Source organism: Pediculus humanus, genomic scaffold, assembly GCF_000006295.1.
Source record: "Pediculus humanus corporis 1103172108300 genomic scaffold, whole genome shotgun sequence".
NCBI lineage: Eukaryota > Metazoa > Arthropoda > Insecta > Psocodea > Pediculidae > Pediculus > Pediculus humanus.
The window spans coordinates 23906-43877 of NW_002987869.1; the positions used below are offsets into that span (position 1 = coordinate 23906).

At 30.0% G+C, this 19972-nt stretch overlaps 3 protein-coding genes across 3 annotated transcripts; 2 read left to right on the forward strand and 1 right to left on the reverse strand.

Moving 5' to 3' along the window:
- Positions 1-845: 845 nt before the first annotated feature.
- Phum_PHUM567460 (uncharacterized protein) lies at positions 846-3810 on the forward strand (the record flags this gene model as incomplete). Its single annotated transcript, XM_002432015.1, has 7 exons — positions 846-1056; positions 1231-1592; positions 1715-2030; positions 2135-2474; positions 2576-2714; positions 3045-3209; positions 3685-3810. The coding sequence occupies 7 exons, from the start codon at positions 846-848 to the stop codon at positions 3808-3810; spliced, it is 1659 nt and encodes a 552-aa protein (XP_002432060.1).
- Positions 3811-11838: 8028 nt separating this feature from the next.
- Phum_PHUM567470 (uncharacterized protein) lies at positions 11839-15341 on the forward strand (the record flags this gene model as incomplete). The annotated part of the gene is made up of 2 exons (XM_002432016.1): positions 11839-12875; positions 13268-15341. The coding sequence occupies 2 exons, from the start codon at positions 11839-11841 to the stop codon at positions 15339-15341; spliced, it is 3111 nt and encodes a 1036-aa protein (XP_002432061.1).
- A 1614-nt stretch (positions 15342-16955) lies between these two features.
- Positions 16956-19968, reverse strand: Phum_PHUM567480 (origin recognition complex subunit, putative; the record flags this gene model as incomplete). Its single annotated transcript, XM_002432017.1, has 8 exons — positions 16956-17235; positions 17319-17587; positions 17667-17816; positions 17893-18184; positions 18260-18395; positions 18572-18672; positions 18777-19668; positions 19902-19968. 8 exons carry the CDS (start codon positions 19966-19968, stop codon positions 16956-16958), a joined length of 2187 nt encoding a protein of 728 aa, XP_002432062.1.
- Between the last annotated feature and the right edge of the window lie 4 nt (positions 19969-19972).

Sequence of the window (19972 nt, forward strand, 5' to 3'; positions counted from 1 at the left end):
ATAATAATAATAATAATAATAATAATTTGAAAAAAAAACAAACGCGAAAAATTTTAAAACAAAAGGAAAACCGATTCGTGGATTTTCGCGATTTTTTGTGTTTACGGTTGTGCACAAGTTACAAGTTCATTTTTTTTTTTTTTTAGTCACTTCCTACGAAGTGACCTTTACAGGTGGTGGCGTGACTTCTTTTCTTATTATTATTATTATTATTATTATTATTTTTCCTTTGTTAAGATTCCCGCGAGGTCATTGCCAGAGACCATAACAACAACAACAACAACAACAACAACGCTAATTTAATATTATTCTCTATTATTTTCTTTTTTTTATTTATTTATTTATTTATCCTTTTTTGTTTCACTCTTTATTTTCATTTTATTTTCTCCGCCATTTTCTTTTCCATTTTCTTTTATTTCTATGTGAATAATTTCAATGAAAAGGTAAAAAAAAAATAAAAATAAAATCAGACCGTGAATATTTAATTAATTAACTAATTACCTTTACAACGTGATAATTGAAATAATAAAAAGTGAAAATTTTTTTTAAAAATCATTTTAATGCAGAAAAATAAAGACGTTAACAACAACAATAATAATAATAATAATAATGATTTGACCTTTTTTTTTCTTTTTACAGACAATAAAATCGTCGCGTCGAGATTGTTTTTCTTTTTTTTTTCGTCCCCTCCGCCCCTCCCCTCCCCCCGCCATTAACAAAATGATAGAAATTAGGTGACGAAAATAGAAAAAAAAATTAGGAAATATTTATTAAATGTTTTCCTAATGTAAATAAATAATAGTAATAATAGTAATAATAGTAATAATAATAATAATAAGTAGAAAATGCAAAATCGCGAATCAGTAACATCAGTAGTAAAATTTACACGGAATAAAGACGATAAAAAAACATATAGGAGTTTATCGGCGGAATTAACTAAAGTTTTCTCATTGGAAGAAATCAAAGCGGAAGTACAATGGTGGAAAGTATTTAAAAATTACATTCGAGGACGTTCGGGAGTGTTGGGTCGAACGTATTATTTTGAAAAAATGTGCGGTGAGAAATTATATATTATCAATCGTGTGCGTGTGCGTGTGCGTGTGGGTGCGTGTGCGTCCCGGAAAAAAAAAAAAAAAAAAAAAAAAAACGTGTGCGACGTGGTTAAAAAATTTAAAAATAATAAACGGTTACATATCCGTACGTATATATACATAAAACAAAACAAAACAGGTCTCTGCCTTGCAAATCCGAAAGAGCAAAAATGGTTGATCAAATTTCGTAACGTAGGTTTACGACGTTTGAACGTTTTTATAATAAATGCGACGAAAAAAGAAGCTCTCTCCAAAGACATAAAATTATTAACTTGGTGCTCTTTGAGTCTATTACATTTTTTCTATTCGAAAACTCAAAATCGCATAGACGATTGCAGCTGTTTTAGAATGAGTAAATTAGAACAGGCAAAAGATTTGTTTCGTAACACAATGTACCTCATACTGCCGGAAAAACAAAATGAAGTTGTCAAACAAACCATAAGGTATATGACCATGACCGGTCAATGGAACTCTCAAGACTACGATCTTTTTGTTTTTCAGGTATACGAATGTTTATCTCTCTCTCTCTCACACTCTCTCTCTCTCTCTCTCTCTCTCTCACACTCTCTCTCTCTCTCTCAATCGAATTTTAAAAAAAACCTTTTTTTTTTTTTTTTTTGTAGGAATTGTTAACTATGATAACAAAAACGGAATTTCTCATAGCAAAAGTAATTAAACAAACGGAAACGAGTCAAAAAGAAATGAAAATAAAAGAAGCTTTCGACGTTTCCTGCACGCTTTCGACACTTTTAGAACAAACGTTTTGGGATAGATATTTATACAATCATTTGCTTCACAATTGTTACAATACTCTTTTGAAATTGTTCATACTCGGAAGTAATCCGGTACCTTCTTCGTTTACGTTAGAAAATGCAAAATTTAAAGTCGTCATAAAAACGTGTATAAGAAATTTCATAAGCAATATAAAAGATAATAAAGGTGAGCCTAAGTAAGTAAGTAAACCCTTTGCCTCCCACACACCTCCCCCTCCCCTCCCCTCCTCCTCCATTATCAAGACCATTTTTTTTTTTTTTTTCTCAAAGGTTTGGTGAGCGTTATGGACTCTATGGCAAAATGTTTACAAGATGACACGATAGGCTACGAAGATAAAGTTGAAATAACGGAAATAATAGCGTACACGGCTCAAAAACATTCTTGTAAATATTATAGAGAATCTATGACGGCGGATTTATTGGATTTCCTATTGATAAACCTTAATTTGCCCGATAAGGGATTGATTATGTTAGCCCATAAAATATTTCATTTGTTTTTGGATCGACATTCGAATTTGAGATTTTTCGCCGAACCCGTTTATTTTTTCAAAGGAAGATCCGATTTTGTTATAAATTACGATTTCAATGTCGAAGATGCACAATTTTTTAAGTGAGTTAATTTTTTTTTTTTTTTTTTTTTTTCAAATCGTTTTGAAATAAATTTAATGATAATGATATTTTTTGGTTTTTTTTTTTGTTTTTTTCCAACAGGAATTTTTCTGCCGATTTTTTTAGAAGTATTCACAAAAACATGCTTTTGTTTTATAATAAATACGAATTGGTTACATATTATTCAACGCTATGTATCGTGCTAATCGAAATACCTGATCCGGTCATAACAATCAACATTGTGAGTTTTGTTTTTTTTTAAAAATGTATCGTTCCTACACACTCCCAAACCATCACCACCACCACCACCACAACAATCACTACAACCACCATCACTACCATCACCACCACCACCGTCAATACAACCATCACCACCTCAACCACCATCACCACCACCACCTCAATCACCATCACCACTACATCCACCAACACTATCATCACCACCACCACCACCTCCTCAACCATCATCACTACAACCGTCACTACAACCACTATCACCTCCACAACCACAACCATCCCTACAACCACCCTCTACTACATGATTTTCATTTGACAAACTTATTCATTTCAGCTACATTTAATTATAACGGCACAAAACGATGTCATAAAACTTTCAAATGAAATTCCAATGACTTCAAAAGCTCACATTCATGCAATCATAGCATCGTTAATATCATTAATTTGTGTTATACACAAAGAAGAAGTAAGAGCATTGGAAAAAAACGTTGAAGAAGTTGTAAAATTTAGAACGGAAAATTTTCCCCATCTTTTTCCCCCCTTATTGGTAAGTTTTTTTTTTTTTTTTTTTTTTTTTTTTTCCTAATTAACCATTTTGCCATTTTTAACCGGGAAAAAAATAATCTTTTTTACGAAAAAAAACAACTCATAACAATTATAACCGAGTTCAAGGTTTTTAAAGTAGCCATTCAAATCAATGTATTATTATTATTATTATTATTACCATTTATAACAAGAATTTATAGTAATTAGTACTAATACCTTTTACCGGTTACATTTACATTTACGGTATCATAAAAAAAAAAATTATTTTTAATGAGTTTTTTTAAATTTGAAAAAGGGCATTAAGTTATTATTATTATTATTATCAATTTACTTTTTAACACATTTGGTCATTGATTATTTTGCAAAAAAAAAAAAAAAAATGTTTTTTTTTTTTTTAATTATTTGTTTTTCCGGGGGATCTTTTAAAGAATAAATATAGCGTTGCCGGTCATCACACAACCGAATATCACGATCAATTATATTTTTTGGAAGAAGAAATATTATATGCACTTCAAAGATGTTGGCTGACAAGAAGAATGACAACGTATAGATAAAAAAAAAAAACTTGAAAAAAAAATAACCGGATCTTTCAATTTTCTCACACACACAAACAAACAAACAAACAAACTTATCAATTTCGATTCCTTTAAACGGGGATTTCGTTTATTCCGCGAACCGTGGATTTTTTTGTAACGGAAAAATATGAGAAAATCCCATTTGGAAATCTTTTAAACCACCAACAGGTAATTTTATTCCCCGTTTATCCCTTTTATTTTTTAAAACTAACCTTGACTAACAACAATCATGAATTGTATATTTTTATTAGGTATCAACAACAAGTAATGACCGGAAGAGTAATAAAAAAAACTTCTTTGTAGTTAATCATAAATGTATTATTCATATAAAAAATAAACTACTACTCAAGTTTTCATGTTTTTGCAAAAAAAAAAAATTAACAAAGAATATTAACATTTTAAAACTAGTAGGAAATTATTATTTAAAAAAATAATAATAATAATAATAATTGTGCATTTGGTTATATTCAACTGAATCTCACATGATGGCAAAAAGTTAACAATTACAAATGGACTTGACATTACTAACATGTTTACTATTAGTAGTTTTTCTTACTTTACAATAGTGTGTGCCTAATAATAAAGTTAATTTTAAATAACTTAACAACAACAACAACCACATGAATCACACAATATTCATTTTATGCTTTACTATCACAATTATTTTTAAAAAGATTTTTTAAAAAATTTAAAATCATAATGAGAAAATTATGAATCTTTTAAAACTGGTAGCATTATTGTTAATGTAAAAGTAATGTCAGTCAAATAATTACTTTTACAAATTATTCATTTTAAAAGTAAAAAAAAGAATTTAATCAGTGTAAAAATCAACAACATTTTATTATTCATTAACAACTAAAAAGGATGTTGGGTGACAGACATTCGAAAACTTTTTGTCCAACAACCTTAAATTTTATAATAGATGATGGTACTAAAGATGGTACAGATAAGAAGAAAAAATAAAAATAGGACAAGTATTTAGTAGGTATAACCTAAATAAAGAGGACAATTACAAACAATCTGTTTTACAGACAATGTAATAATCATTTATCTCACTGATAAAACATTGTTTTAAATCTTTTTGTGTGAGAAAAATTTTTAACAAAAGATATTTAATTAATGGTAAAAGTGGTCCTTTTATGTCCTTTGTATATTTTTACCTTCTCTTGACAATATAGGGAAATTATTTATTAAAAATTATCCAAAAACAAACATTATTATTGTGGTTTGTGATTTCCTTTATTTCTAATAATGCTCACACTAAGAAATCATCACATTATAAGATCATATAGTGAAACAAATTAATTATAATATTCAAGGTCATCAACCTTCACGGTTTTCTGATTATTTCAATTGAAATTATTCACTTTTAAATGTACTACTATTTGAAATAAAATAAAAATTATATAATATTTGTCTTAATAAATACAACCAATTCTATTAAGCGTTCATAAGGTTATGTTTCCTATTCTAAGTAATACAATCAAAATACACAGCACATGGCAAAGAATTTATTCTGTTGTTGTTGTTTAAGCATTTACATAAACTAAAAAGTTTTTCACTCAATTAATGAATAATACCAAGTAACCAATAACCGTCACTTTCATTAACACGAACCAAACTAAGATAAATAAGACACATGGAGATCAGATTCTTCTTGTGTCCAGCTTCCATGTTACTCATATGTTTATTAAAAGATAACAACGTTTATAAAACAGTAGAATACATTTTTAAAACCTTATCTGTAGCCATTGTGACAATAGTTTACAATATTACTATTTATAAATGATATAAAAATGCAAACGTTTTCAAAGGGGAACACTGTCAAAATGTTTAGTATGTACATGTAATGGCGGATTAAAACGTTTCAATTTTTAGATAAATAATTTGATTCGTTTAACAAATATTCAATTCTAATAAGTTGTCTAAATAACTACCCAGATTATCACGTACGATATCGGTTATTAAAACTAATAATAAAATGTAACTTACCGTGTAAAAATCCAAATGAAAATCCTGATTAGAGTTAATGATTGAAGAAGAACAAAAGGCGGTTAATCGGTAATTACACGTCGGTAGAATGTGCGACAATTATCGCTTTGTCGCATTCGTGCAAATGTTTACATGCGGGAGTAAATTCAAATTAAAAAAACGTTAAAAAAATTTGTTTGTTTTTAAACAAAATGAAAACTCAAACTATATTTAATATTTAATTAACTTTATAATTTTATTAAAAATAATCTCTTCCTTTAGTCATTGAGTTATAATAAACGTTATATTTTTTTTTTTAATAATAATCTCTTCTCCTCCATTATTAAACATTTTAAAATAAAATTCTCAGATATTATACTTATTAAAAAAAAAAAAAAATTTAATGTAAAACTAATTGCATTTATCAATAAGTATACATAAAAGAAATCATAATTAAAAACATTTTATTGTTTTTTTTTTTTTTTCAATAAGAAGAAGTCAAGTATTATTTAAATAATTATTTTATTATTTAACAAATGAAAAATTTTCAAGGTAAAAATAATTTTTTGAATTATTATTATTATTATTATTATTATTAGTTTCTCTAATAACATCCAACAATATTTTTTTTAAAATTTATTTATTATAAAACCAATTTTTTAATTTACTTTTAAATTATTGACATCCATCAGACTTTTAAAATATTTTTATGATTGTTTGGTGTGCAAAAGACGCCATTTTGTTTTTTTTTTCATTTTTTGTCATTTTTACCTTAAAATATACATATAATTAAATAATTTTAACCTCGTGATTTCTTAGAACTTATAAAAACATATTAATTAATTAAATTAATTATAAATTATTAGCCAAAAATTAAATTTAAATAAATATTTTCATGTTTAAACACAAATAAAAATAATTTTTTTTCCAAATACTTTACTTTGACTTCTTATAAGTCTACTCATTAAAACTTTGATTCCTTTGGAAAATTTTCTTATATAAAACAATAAACAAGTTTTCTTATTGATTTTTAACTAAAATAACTAACTAAAAGAAACTTTATATTTTCTTTAAGAAAGCAAATAATAATCATACATAAATGAAAATTTATTTTATTGATTTTAACTGATTTTGAAGAACCATTTTTAAAAAATACCTTTTTTCTATATAAAATATTTTCCAAATTGGACAAACAAATAATTTTATCAAAATCAATAAAAAAAAAAAAAAATGGATGTTGGATGTTTTTGTTATAAAAAAAAATTCATAAAACTAATGATTTTATGTTGGGAGTAAATTGAGGGGGGGAGGAGAGTGTACCAAAACAAAATTTACATTAATTCATTGACTAAAAAAAAAAACGTACATATATGATAAAGTTTACAATTTTTTTTTTTTTACCTGCCTCAAACGAATATTTGTATTACCCACAAACGAGATTTTTTTTTTTTTACTAACTACTCGTATTGGGTCATCGAATTGTAAACCGGTCGGTTTCAATCTTTAATTTGGATCCGATTTTTTTTTTTTTCATATACCAATAAATCAATAAAAATCAATAACAACACAATTTTTTTCCCCCGATTATTATTATTATTATTGAATAGAATATGCGATTTTATATTAACGGACGTTTTAAAAAAAAAAAAAAAGTAATTTAACGGTCAAGGAAAAACCGGCCTCCATTTTTTTTTAATAATAAACTGTTAGAATATTTGGGACACGTTGAAAATCGTTATTATTATTATTATTATTATTATTATTATTATTATTATTATTATTATTATTATTATTATTACTATTATTATTATTAACCGTTTTATTTAATTATTTATTTTTGTTGTTGTTGTTGGATTTGAGTGCTCGAAAAAAAAAAAATTACTCGCAATATTATTTTTTGGTAACAAAAATTTTTTTTTTTTTTTTTTTTGTAAAAAAAGATATTAAAAACCCTTCGGCATTTTTTAAAAGATAGAAAGAAGGAAGGAAGGAAGATGAAGAAGAAGAAGAAAAAACATAAAATTTTATTAGGAAAAAGTAAAAAAAAAAAATAAATAAAAGTAAAAAAAAAGAAAAAAAAAGAAAAACTTCAAGCTTGAAAACAATAAAATTTAATTAAAATGTCTTAAGACGACAAAAAAAAAGAAAAAAAAAGAAAAAAAAATTAAAAAGTTTAAAATAAATTAAAAAATTAATAAAAAAAAAAAAAAAGAGGAAGAGGAAAAAAAAAATAATAATAATAATAATAATGGTGGTGGTGGAATGTGAAAAGGAAGGAAAACAAGTTAAAATAAAAACGAAAACAGGAAAAATGGCGGCAATGGCGATGGTGGTGGTGGTGGTGTTGGTGTTGGTGGTGGTGGTGGTGTTGGTGATGGCGCTGGTGGTGTGGTGTTGGTGTAGTAGTAAATTTTCGGAAGGTGAAAGTACCCAAAAAAAACGGAAAATGTTCTAGAAAAAATTTTTCTTTTGTTAATTTAAACATGTCTTTCATTTTCATCCAACACTCCTCTCCCGATCCCCTCCCGCTCCCTCCCACTCACCTCCCCGTTCCCCCCACAAAAAAAAGAAAAGAAAAACTAGATTTATCAAATTTAAAAAAAAAAAAAACTTTTTTACAACTTCTTCCATTTTTTTTAGAAAAAAGTTTTCATGAAACTTTCAACTTGGTAATAAAATTTAATCCTAATCCGCCTGAGGATCCATCCAACCACCCGCCATCTTTCAATTTTTTTTGGGGGGGAGGGGAGGAAGAAAAATCCAACGAAATTTATAAATATAAGAAAAACATCTCATTATTCACCATACGGGGGGAAAAATAATAATAATAATTAAAAAATAAATAATTATCGGTTAATTAATAATAATAATAACACACACGTCCGTCTTTTCCAGAGTTATAAAATTTAAATTTTGTTAATGGCGGGAAAAAAAAATTAAAAATCACCGCCTTCTTTTAAATCCTTCCTTTTTTTTCTTCTTCTTCCTTAAAAATTAAATCTTATTTAATTACACATTATGTATCAAAAAAAAAAAATTTTTTAAAGAAAGAAAAAAAAACTAATTTTTTTTTCTTTAAGGTATGACCTTCAGAATCTTAGAAATAATAATAATAATAATGATAATGATAATTCGTAACGATTGAGAAGATTTCTTTTGTTTTTTTTTTTTTTTTTTATTTTACCCGAAAAAATAATAATAATAATAACAGCAAAAAAACATAATTTGAAAAAAAAAAAAATTTATCTTTTCATAATAATCAAAACACATAAAATTACACGTTATTATAGGGTGATTTCTTTGAACCGTAGCAAAATTATTTTTTTTCATTATTAAAATTATTTCCTTACGACGGATTCATTTTTTTTAAAGTTTTTTTTTTTAAATATTATTTATTTACTATTATTTTATATTGATGATCATTATCATCATCATAATCACCACCACCACCACCATCATCATCATCATCATCAACATCATTGTCATCATCATTTCAACATCATCATCATCATCATCATCTTCACTGCCACCACCACCATCATCATCATCATCATCATCATCATCATTATCATCATCATCATCATCATCACCACCACCATCATTTCAACATCATCATCATCATTATTAATTATTTCCATTTTTTTTTATTTAAATTAGTCAAAAACAAACAAAAAATTTTTTTTAAAAAAGTAATAAAATAATTATTATCATTATCATCATTATTATTATTATTAAAACTTAAGATTGTTTTTAATTACCATCCGACCGTTATTACACATTCACACACACACACAATTTTATTACCCCATAATAAATTCCCTTAATTATTTATTAACGTGTGATAACTTTTAAATTTTAATATGAATCCTCGGAATAATAATAATAATAAAAATGATAATAATGATAATAAGACAAAAGGCAAATCTTGTTCTATTGTCGACCTGAATCATCTCACTTCTTCCATTCCTGGACACTCCACTGACGTTCTTGTAACCGGAGCCGAGGAAATGTAAACTCGTTTCCATCTCGGATAAGATGGTCTCAGTAAGACTCTTACGAGTACTGCTGTGACGTCATAGGTTATAACAAGATTCATCGGACATGCAGCATCCCTGTGATATTCCTTAGGGATTAGGGTAGAAAAACCTTCGATAACGAGTGATAATAATAATAATGTAAATATCCCTCCCGTTCTCGTTTATTTTCTTATCCACATTTCTTCGTTTTCCTTTACCGTAGCAAAAAATTTTGCGATACATTAACCGCCTCGTTACCTTTCATTACATTCAATTTCGCATAAAAACCCCTTCCCCCCCCCAAAAAAAAAGTATGTAATTTAGTTTATACATGACACCATCTTATTAAAAGCAAAAAAAAAAAAAACACGCGAAAGAATTTTCAAATATGATTTGCAAGTACGAAATAATAATAATAATAATAATAATAATAATAATAATAATAATAATAATAATAATAATATTTATTTGAAATGAATGAAAAAAAAAAAAAATTCACGAAGAATCTCACACGAATACCGACGCCAAATAACGTTATTTAAAATAATAATAATAATAATAATAATATCGTAAAATTAAACTTGAAATTCGCAAAAGATGATAATGATGATGATGATGATAAAAAAAAGGTAGTAGTAGTAGTAAAAAAAAAAAAAAAAAACAGGTTCGAAGCACTTGAAATAAATAATAATAATAATAATAATAACTCGTTTCGACTCAATAGACCGGGTTAATCGTGGCAAAAAAAATACGAAAATATTCAGGTAGTGGTGATGATGATGGTGCTGGCGGTGGTGGTGGTGGTAGTGGGAGTAGGAGGAGGTTAAAAAATATTTTCCCCCCACTTATTTTATCCAATGAAAAACAAGAGAGAGAGAGAGAGAGAGAGAAAAGTGGATGGTTTGGCCTTTTTTTTCATTATTCGCTTCGTTGAATTTTTATTTTTCGTATAAAAGCAAAAGATTTGCTAAAAAAAAATTCGTTTTTTCACTTTTTCTTTTTTCCGAAAAATAGTGCGAATATATATATATGATAAACGGTAGCAAATTTAAAATGTTTGATGTGGTTTAATAAAAAAAAAATTTTTGTAACGGTTTTTAAAAAAAAAAAATTTGTGCGTGTGAATTTTTTTTTTTTTAATATAAAAGAAAAAAATTATTATTATTAATATTTGCTAGTGGGAAAAGGATTATTCGAAGTGATAATAATAATAATAAGAAAACTTTTAAAAAAAATTTTTTTTTGCTGTCGGATTATAATCGAAAGATGGTCGGATAAAAAAAGGAAAAAAGAAAATTTTTTTTAAAAAGTTAATTAGTAGTAAAAGGTGAGAGACTCCATTTTTCTTTTTTCTTAAAGTTAATTTTGCTTTCGTTAAATACAAAAATCTTTAACGACTAACTTTTGCTATCGTAAAGTTAAGAAAAAAATTATTATTTTCATTTTTGATTTTTAAATATTTATAAAGGGAGGGGCGGAGGGAGGAAGAGAAGGAGGAGGGTCAGTAAAATAAAAAAAAATGTCGCCGATGTGTGTGTGTGCGTGTGTCTGAACGGTAGCAAAAATTTAAAAAAATCTTATTTTAAAAGTCGCTGTTATTTTCGTTGTCTCGTGTCGTAAAATTTGATATGATCAAAGGTCATCTTTTGCATAATATTCGGGGGGGTGGTGTGGATGATGATGATTGCACGCGCTCCTCGCCCCCCAATAAAAAAAAACAATGAATATCCTCAAGAAGATGCCGAAGAATTAATTTTACGTGGGAAATTTTTTTTTTTTTTTTTTTTAATAATACAATGGATAATCAAAAATAATTATGTTCATTGCTTGCCATATTTTTACGGTAGACTTGTTAGCTTACCGTCCACAAGGTAACATAACATGACCCCCCCCCCCATCATCATTGTTTGTCCTTCTTTCCTTCCTTCCTACCTTCCATTTCTTTCTCTCTCTTTCTTTCTTATAAAAAAAGAATTTATTATCATTATTATTTGTTTTTACATTACAGATCACGTCAACGATGCGATACTTTTTCATTTTTTTCATTCTTCTTCTATTACAAATCGATCATCTTCACAGTTTGCCAAAATCCGATCCGAACGTTACATTGAAAAAAAATAACGGACAGCAAAAATCAACGGGAAACAATTCTCGTAATAGAAATACAAGATGTACGCCTTGCGAACAAAGTTTAGGAGTACCAGCCGGTAGATCTTCCAATTCCGAATATCGCGGAAACGGTGCAGATAATCTCGGATACGACTGGTCACCCAAAGCATGGGGTGGACCAGCACATCCGCAAAAATTAAAAAGTTCCGTAGGAGATGGAAGAGGTCGAGATGGTAGGCAGATGTCAAATTGGAATAATCAAGATGGAGGAAACATTCGTATTATTTGCGATACGTGTCGAGCCTTCTGGAATAGATTATCTGGAAATGGCGGATCGGAGGGTTCTCGTGGTAGAGAATTTCCATCACCCGGTGGACAAAATATAGGGGGACAATCAAATCAACAATATCCTACGGGTCGTTCCGAACAACCTGAATATTGGTCTAGAGGACCAATAACTTCACCCAACGATTACGAAACAAGGGTTAGTAGTGGAGCTGTTGGAGTTTTGGTAAAACCGGGTAGCAGAATCGCATATGTTCCTTCCTACGGTGGTGATATGTTTTGGGATGGAATTTCCGGTGGTGGAACTCGATGGGATGGATTCAGTAATGGAATCTCTTGGGTTTTTAACGGTGATTCCGATTATGATCGTTCAGAACCGGATTCTAGAGAAGAAAAACATGGTGGATTTTTACCAGGATCTCAAAGTCCCGACGGTGGTTATTTCAATCCTAATCACAGACCGTGGAACGAAGACAAGGGTCCTTCAAATTGGGATGGAAGTGGCGGTAGGACTTATTATTTTGTTGACGGTTATCCGAATCAAATTAATTCGAATTGGAGGGATAGAGGTTATGCATCAAATTGGCAATATGGTTCCACAAATCAAAATGGTTGGAATGGAAGCAACATGAAATGGAGTTATAGTAAAAATTGGGATGACCAGTAAGTAGTAAACAAAATTAATTAACACAAGTCATTAACGAACTATAAGATAAAATCATCAAACGATTTATTCGTGACATAAATTTTTTATCAAGCAGAAGATAAATTGACTGTCCCCCTCCCTCCCGCACCTCCCACGCCCTCTCTCTTTCTGTTTACAAATAATTTTAACCTGATTAACACTACCCGTAATTATATTTAAATTGTACGTGGCAGGATATCCTTGAAATTGCTGCAACAACGGTTGTGTTTTTAAAAGTGTAATTTAGATGACTGTCATCTACTAACAATACTAAGTAGGTCATTGATGAAATTTACTAAAACTAAAACTAAAACTAAAAAAACTTTTTAGTTTTGTTATTATTACTAATTGATAAATTTTTATTTTTTAGCGATGAAAGACCAGTTAATAGATTTTATTTCAATGGACCGGAAGACAGGGGTTACGGAGGTGGTAGTGGTGGAAATAATTTTATCAGATACGGTAATAGGTATCCGAGTTACGAACCTTTTGTTAATTACCACGGTAATCATAATCCATCATGGAGACCTTATCAAGGAACGAGAATTAACGATAGGGATCCATCTAGTTTTTCATCGAATAAAGATAAACCTTGGGATTATAATTCGATAAATCGTTTTGGTGACAGGAGACCAGGTTCGGCGTACAGACCCGGTTCGAATCATAATAATGATTATGATAGAGGAAAATATCCTTCCACATCGGATAAAAATAATGGAAAACCTTGGCAAGCTCCTCCGGGATATGGACCGTCGGTTGCTGTGTCAGATCATGGATATCCATACGGTGGATCGAGTTTTCCGGGGGGAACGGAAGGAAATAAGAGGCCAGGATATTCGGGAGGTGGTAATTTATTTTATCCCCATGATGGACATAATGGTCCTGATTATCACGGATCTAATGCCGGAAGGCCGGATCGACCCGAGTCGGGAAATCATGTAGCAGGGTATCCGAGTAATGGCGGGTCGCATTCTAGTGGAGGAAGACCTTCTTCCGGCTACTCTTCAGGAGGAAGCAGCGGAGGAAGTGGTTACCCATCGGGAGGAAACGGAGGTAGTGGTTATTCATCGGGAGGAAGTGGAGGCAGTAGTTATCCATCAGGAGGAAGTGGGGGCAGTGGCTACCCTTCAGGTGGAAGCGGAGGTAGTAGCTACCCTTCAGGAGGAAGCGGAGGTAGTAGCTACCCTTCAGGAGGAAGCGGAGGCAGTGGTTATCCGTCGGGAGGAAGCGGAGGCAGTGGTTATCCATCAGGAGGAAGTGGGGGCAGTGGCTACCCTTCAGGTGGAAGCGGAGGTAGTAGCTACCCTTCAGGAGGAAGCGGAGGTAGTAGCTACCCTTCAGGAGGAAGCGGAGGCAGTGGTTATCCGTCGGGAGGAAGCGGAGGCAGTGGTTATCCGTCGGGAGGAAGCGGAGGTAGTGGTTATCCATCAGGAGGAAGTGGGGGCAGTGGCTACCCCTCAGGAGGAAGCGGAGGTAGTGGTTATCCCTCAAGAGGAAGCGGATATTCATCGGGAGGGGGCTCTAACCCTAATAACCGTCCAAGTGATTATTCAGGATATTCCGGTGGATCAACTCGACCCGTTGGAGGCTATTTTGAAAGTTCACACCGACCGGATGGTTATTATTACTACGGAGGAAATAATCCTTCTAATAATCGACCATCTTCTGGTGGAAGTTCAAATAGTGGCTACGGGCTTAACCCTGGAAGACCCAGCTATTCAGGAATTTCATCTTTTTCAGCCGGACAACCAGGAATTTATTCCATTGAAAACTCCGGATATTCCGATGGATATCCGGACAGGTATTCCAACAGATATCCAAGCTCAGGTTACTTGGGACCAAGTTCGGGCGGGTCTTATTATTCAGATGGTAAAGGCTCACCGAAAGGATACTACACCGGTTACATAACAGAAATCGGACCAAATAACCACAACGGCCCGTATGGAAACAATCAAGGAAATTATTTCGGAGGAAGTTATCCAGGTGATAAAAACTCATATTCTGGAGTATATAAAAATTATTACCCTAGCGGTGGAGACGGTTACAACAGATTTGCAGACGATCGATATTCAAACGGTAACGATTATTATTCAGGAGGTAAAAATAACGAATTGGGTCGCGATAGATTTTACTACTTCGGTCCGATGAAAAAGAAACCATTTTACGATGGATACTTCGACGGAAACGGAAATGGAGGAAATGGTAACGGAGGAGATCGGGATCAAGCTCAAGGCTCGACACAAGACAAACATTCTTGGAATTACGGAGACCGTAAAGATGGGTTATTACACAGATCGGGAGGTTCTTATCCCTCTTACAAAGGAGGTCAGTATTTCACATCCTCTTATTTGGCATCTCTTACATCAACGACACAACAAGGTTCGGAAACTAAATCGTTATCAACCAAATCAGATGACGTTACTCAACCGACCCCCCAATCTTAGTTAACACATAATTAAATTAAATAAATTACAATTTAAAAACCAAAAAAATTAAACGCGAGAGGCTGACGTACAAAAAAAATAACCAATCGTTTTCCATCAAAAAACTTTTGATTATTTTTTTTTTTTTGTTCTCCAGCCTCCATTTTTTCGCGCGCGATACAAAAAAAAAAAACAAACAAAATTTAAATAAATTTTACAAGTTCCTCATCGAAGAAGTTGCATAAGTTAAATACTACATTTATAAATAAGTACAATTATATAAAAAAAAAAAATCGAACAATGTAAATTTCTAGCCCGAAAGTTTAATACTACTACTACTAATAATAATAATAATAAACGCAGTTCGTTCCAGCATCGTAATGACAAAAAAAAAAAAAAAAAAATTTAAATATTTACAATTTTATTTTTAAGGACTTAATTTAGTTTGTAACTTTAAATTAAAACAACAACGAATTTTTAAAAAAATCAATTTTTTTCTTTTCTTTGTTCAAAAAAAATTTCTATGACGATTCTAGAACGAATTCGTTTTGATAATAAAAAAAAAAAATTTTTTTTTACAAAAACTTTGGCGACATTAAAAAAAAAATTTTAATTTACGTAGTAAAATTTATCGATAATGATGATGACGATGAACCCGCAACGGAAAAAAAAAATGATAGCGTTGATGATGATGATACGATGGTGATAATAATAATAATAATAATAATTAGGGAAAACGTACGTTTCGAACGGAAGTCGCTAGCCTTGGTTAATGAAAATACAAACAATACCGCAAAATAACAAAGGTAATGATGTCGAGACGGGTTAACAATGTAATAATAATTATTATTATTATCATTTCGCAACAACAACAACGTGATGAAAAAATAAATTCCCAAAAAAAAACCTTGAAAATTTTCATTTAACCCCCCCCCCTTCCCCCTCACCCATTTCTTTTTCAAAAAACTTGAAAGTTTTTTCATTTTAATTTAGATTTGTAATCTGTTTTAAAAATTAATCTCATCATCTCTTTTGGGAATAAGAGTAGGCCAAAGGTCATATAAAGTTCATTTCCATGTTTTTCCATTCGAGGAGAGGACGATTTTGACCCCTTTCAAGTAATTTAAATTTATTTTAATTATTGACTACCGACTCACACTGCGGAAACCCTGCATTTAAATCCTTGACTATTTAATATTAAAACTTGCACGCTTACGATTTCATTATTATTATTATTATTATTATTATTACGGTTCTCATACACAAGCCGGACAAAAAAATTAAATGAGAAAAATTTACATACGACAATGATTTCATCTTATAAAAATTTTTTTTATCTAAAATTTAAAATATAAATAAAATTTAAAAAAAAAAAAAATGTCGCACAAAGTATAATAAAATTTTTTAAAAACTTTTTTCTTTTTTCTAATTATTCTTACTTTTTAAAAAAAGTGTTATTAATACCGTTAAAAATTATCTTAAATATTTTACAAAACTAATTAAATTTTTTAAATTTATAAAATTATTTATATATATAAAAGTTTTTTTTTTTTTCTTAAAATAATGATCAGTCTTATTTATAACGCAGCTTATGATTATTATTTTTTTTTTGTAATACTGAAATTGCGAAATTATTTAACATTTGACGGCGTAATGAATGTCGTCTTGAGTAACGTTTAACATAACTCGTTGTAAAATTCCTGTTTTTGGTTGATTGACAAAAATCAAACGACAGCATCTCAAACGATTTGTTATAGTTAAAATTGTCGATACGACCGGTCGTGGAATTCCTTCCAAAACGCAAGTTGTCAAGAGTTGATCTATTACTTTTATTAATTCGACTTCATCTGCATTTGAATGAAACGTTACGTCGCATAAAGATTGAAGAAAAAGTTTTTCCATCAAGCTACAACTTCTGCACAGAACAAGACATTGAATTACAATATTATCATTATTATTATTATCACGCTTGAAATTTTATATATATGTATCACTCACTTTATGATTTTAACGATATTCGAATTTGTCATTTCTTTAATTGCTTGTTCTATGTGACTCATTTTAACTTCGCCGTAAGATTCGGGTAATTCAGCCGCTCTTTGACAAATGCCAAGTGCTCTCCTGGCATCTCCAGACACGGCTGCCACTTTTCTCGACACCAATTGCACCGCATCGGATTCGAATGCGTCGAGCCCTTTGAGTCTTTCCGAAACGATTTCTTCCAATTGTTTGTAAGTATATGGTGTGAATGTTAATCTCGTTAATCCCTGGAAAAATTAATTTCGCGATTAATGCGATGATGAATAGCGATGGGAAAGTTAAACCTCCTCTCATCGCGAATCATACCATTCTACTCGTTATTCGACCCTTAAAGTATCTTTCAGGCATATCCATTGTATTTGCTATGGTGAGAACAACGAGGCGGGAATGAGTTCGAGTAGGCCAGTCGAGTAAATTGTACACTACATCTTGTTTTTTATGACAGATCAAATCCAACTATGTAAGAAAAAAAAAAATTAGTCGAAAGTATTGAAAACATTTTTGATGATGCCAATTAAATTGTTTAGCATACCTCATCCACAAGCAAAACCGTTGTTTTTTTCTCGCTTCTTTTATCGTTTTTACTAAACCAATTATCTAATAATTTTTGAGCGTGGTCCGGTGAAATTCTATCTTTTTTATCAAAAAGTTTTCGCCATAATTGAACGTAAGCTTGCCTTGGATCGGTTAATCTCATTCCATTTATTTCCACGAATTTAAAATCTGGTACTTCGTTGTTTTCAGCACATTTTTTTAAATGTTTAACGACTTGTGTTACAGTGGCTGTTTTTCCCGTACCGGGTACACCGGATATGTACATGCACCTACGACAAAAAAAAAATTCTTTCAATCGATCGATTTTTAAATTACATATGATATTATATAAAAAATAAAATTACCCTCCGATTCCATCCCAGAGTTTATTTTTGACAAACGTAAGAATATTATTAAATTCTTTTTCTCTGCAAGGTAGAAAATTAGGAACAGCTGACGCATGCAAATTGACCCAAGCTTTTTCTAAGGGTGTTGCAGATCCTCTTTCATCCTAAACAAAAAAAAAAAAATTTACTCATTCAACCGTATCGAATTCAGCGGATTGCTTTAAAAAATATATATATATATATTTACAATTTCTAATATTTTTGGCAGCTGTGGAGTCATTTTTTTCTTTTGTCCAGATAATGTTTTTCTAGATGTTTTTAAAATTTTACGTTTTGGAGTAGACTCAGGATCACTTTTTAATAAATCATCTGATTCGTAATTATTTTTCCCTGCAGATCTGCTCGGTGTTTTTATAATAATTTTTTCAGTGCTGAAAAAAAGTCAAATGTTACCAGTATTTAAACCTATTATTATTATTATTTTTGTTAAATTTTAATGAACAAAACATAAATAAAATTTCAATTTCACACTAACCTTTTAATTTTGCTAGGTGTGTATTCTATCTCAAATCTATTAGTTTTTTTCGGAGTTCTCTTGTAATTTAAAATTAAATCCTCAGGTAGTTTTTCTAGATCAGGTACATTAATACACGATTTTATTTCAAAATCACTCGAATCAGAATCATTCACATCTTCACTTGAATCACTAAATTCTTCGATTAATTTTTTTTTAATTTTATTCTTTTTGATAGGAGTTTTTTTACTGGTAGAATTTTTAGTTTGACTTGATGTATTACCATTTAAAGGTGTTTTAGGTGTTTTTCTTTTCGATACTTCTACCTTGGGTGATTCTTTTTTAGATGATTCATATGCATGTGTTTCTGTTTTAATTTTTTTTACTTTAGGTGTCTCTATTTTATATTTGTCAGATTTAGGTGTGTCTACTTTGGATGTTCTTCGTTTAGGTGTCTCTGATTTAGATGATTCACATTTGGATGTTTCTATTTTAGATGTTCTTCGTTTGGGTGTCTCCGATTTGGATGATTCACATTTCGATGTTTCTATTTTAGATATTATTTCATGTTTAGGTGTCTCTGCCTTGGATATCCTACCTTTGGGTGTTTCAGTTTTAGGTGTAGTTTTTTTAGAATTAAAATGAGATTCAATAGTTTTAATTCCAGATTTTTGTAATTGATAAAATAGTTCTTCAATGTCATCATCGTCACTATCACTAAGGGATGATGAGCTATCCTCAGAAAAATTTAAAACTGAATTAGTTCTTATACTGGATTTGGATTCAGTTAATATTTTCTTCTTATTATTATTAACTTTACTACTAGGCGTTGAAGGTTTCTTATCATCATTTTCTTTAGTTTCGTCTAATTTTTTTCTCCTTTTGGCAGGTGAACAAGCTTCATATTCATTATCTAAATGTATAATATGAAATTATATAATATAGTGTAATATAATATAATATTTTAAAATAAAATCATTCGAAACATAAAACAATCATTAGTATAATAAATTAATTTTTTTACCATTGTTTTTAATTAATTTCATTTTTAGTGGCCTCATAATTATCTTCAAAATTCAATAAAACTTAATATCTAAAATTAAAATTCTAAAATTAAGGCTAAAACTTTTGGCGCAAACGACCCACTACTACCAACCAAATTAAATTTGTCCGTTTGAAACAAATTTCTCTGGCATTTTTTGGTCTCAAGCATCCAC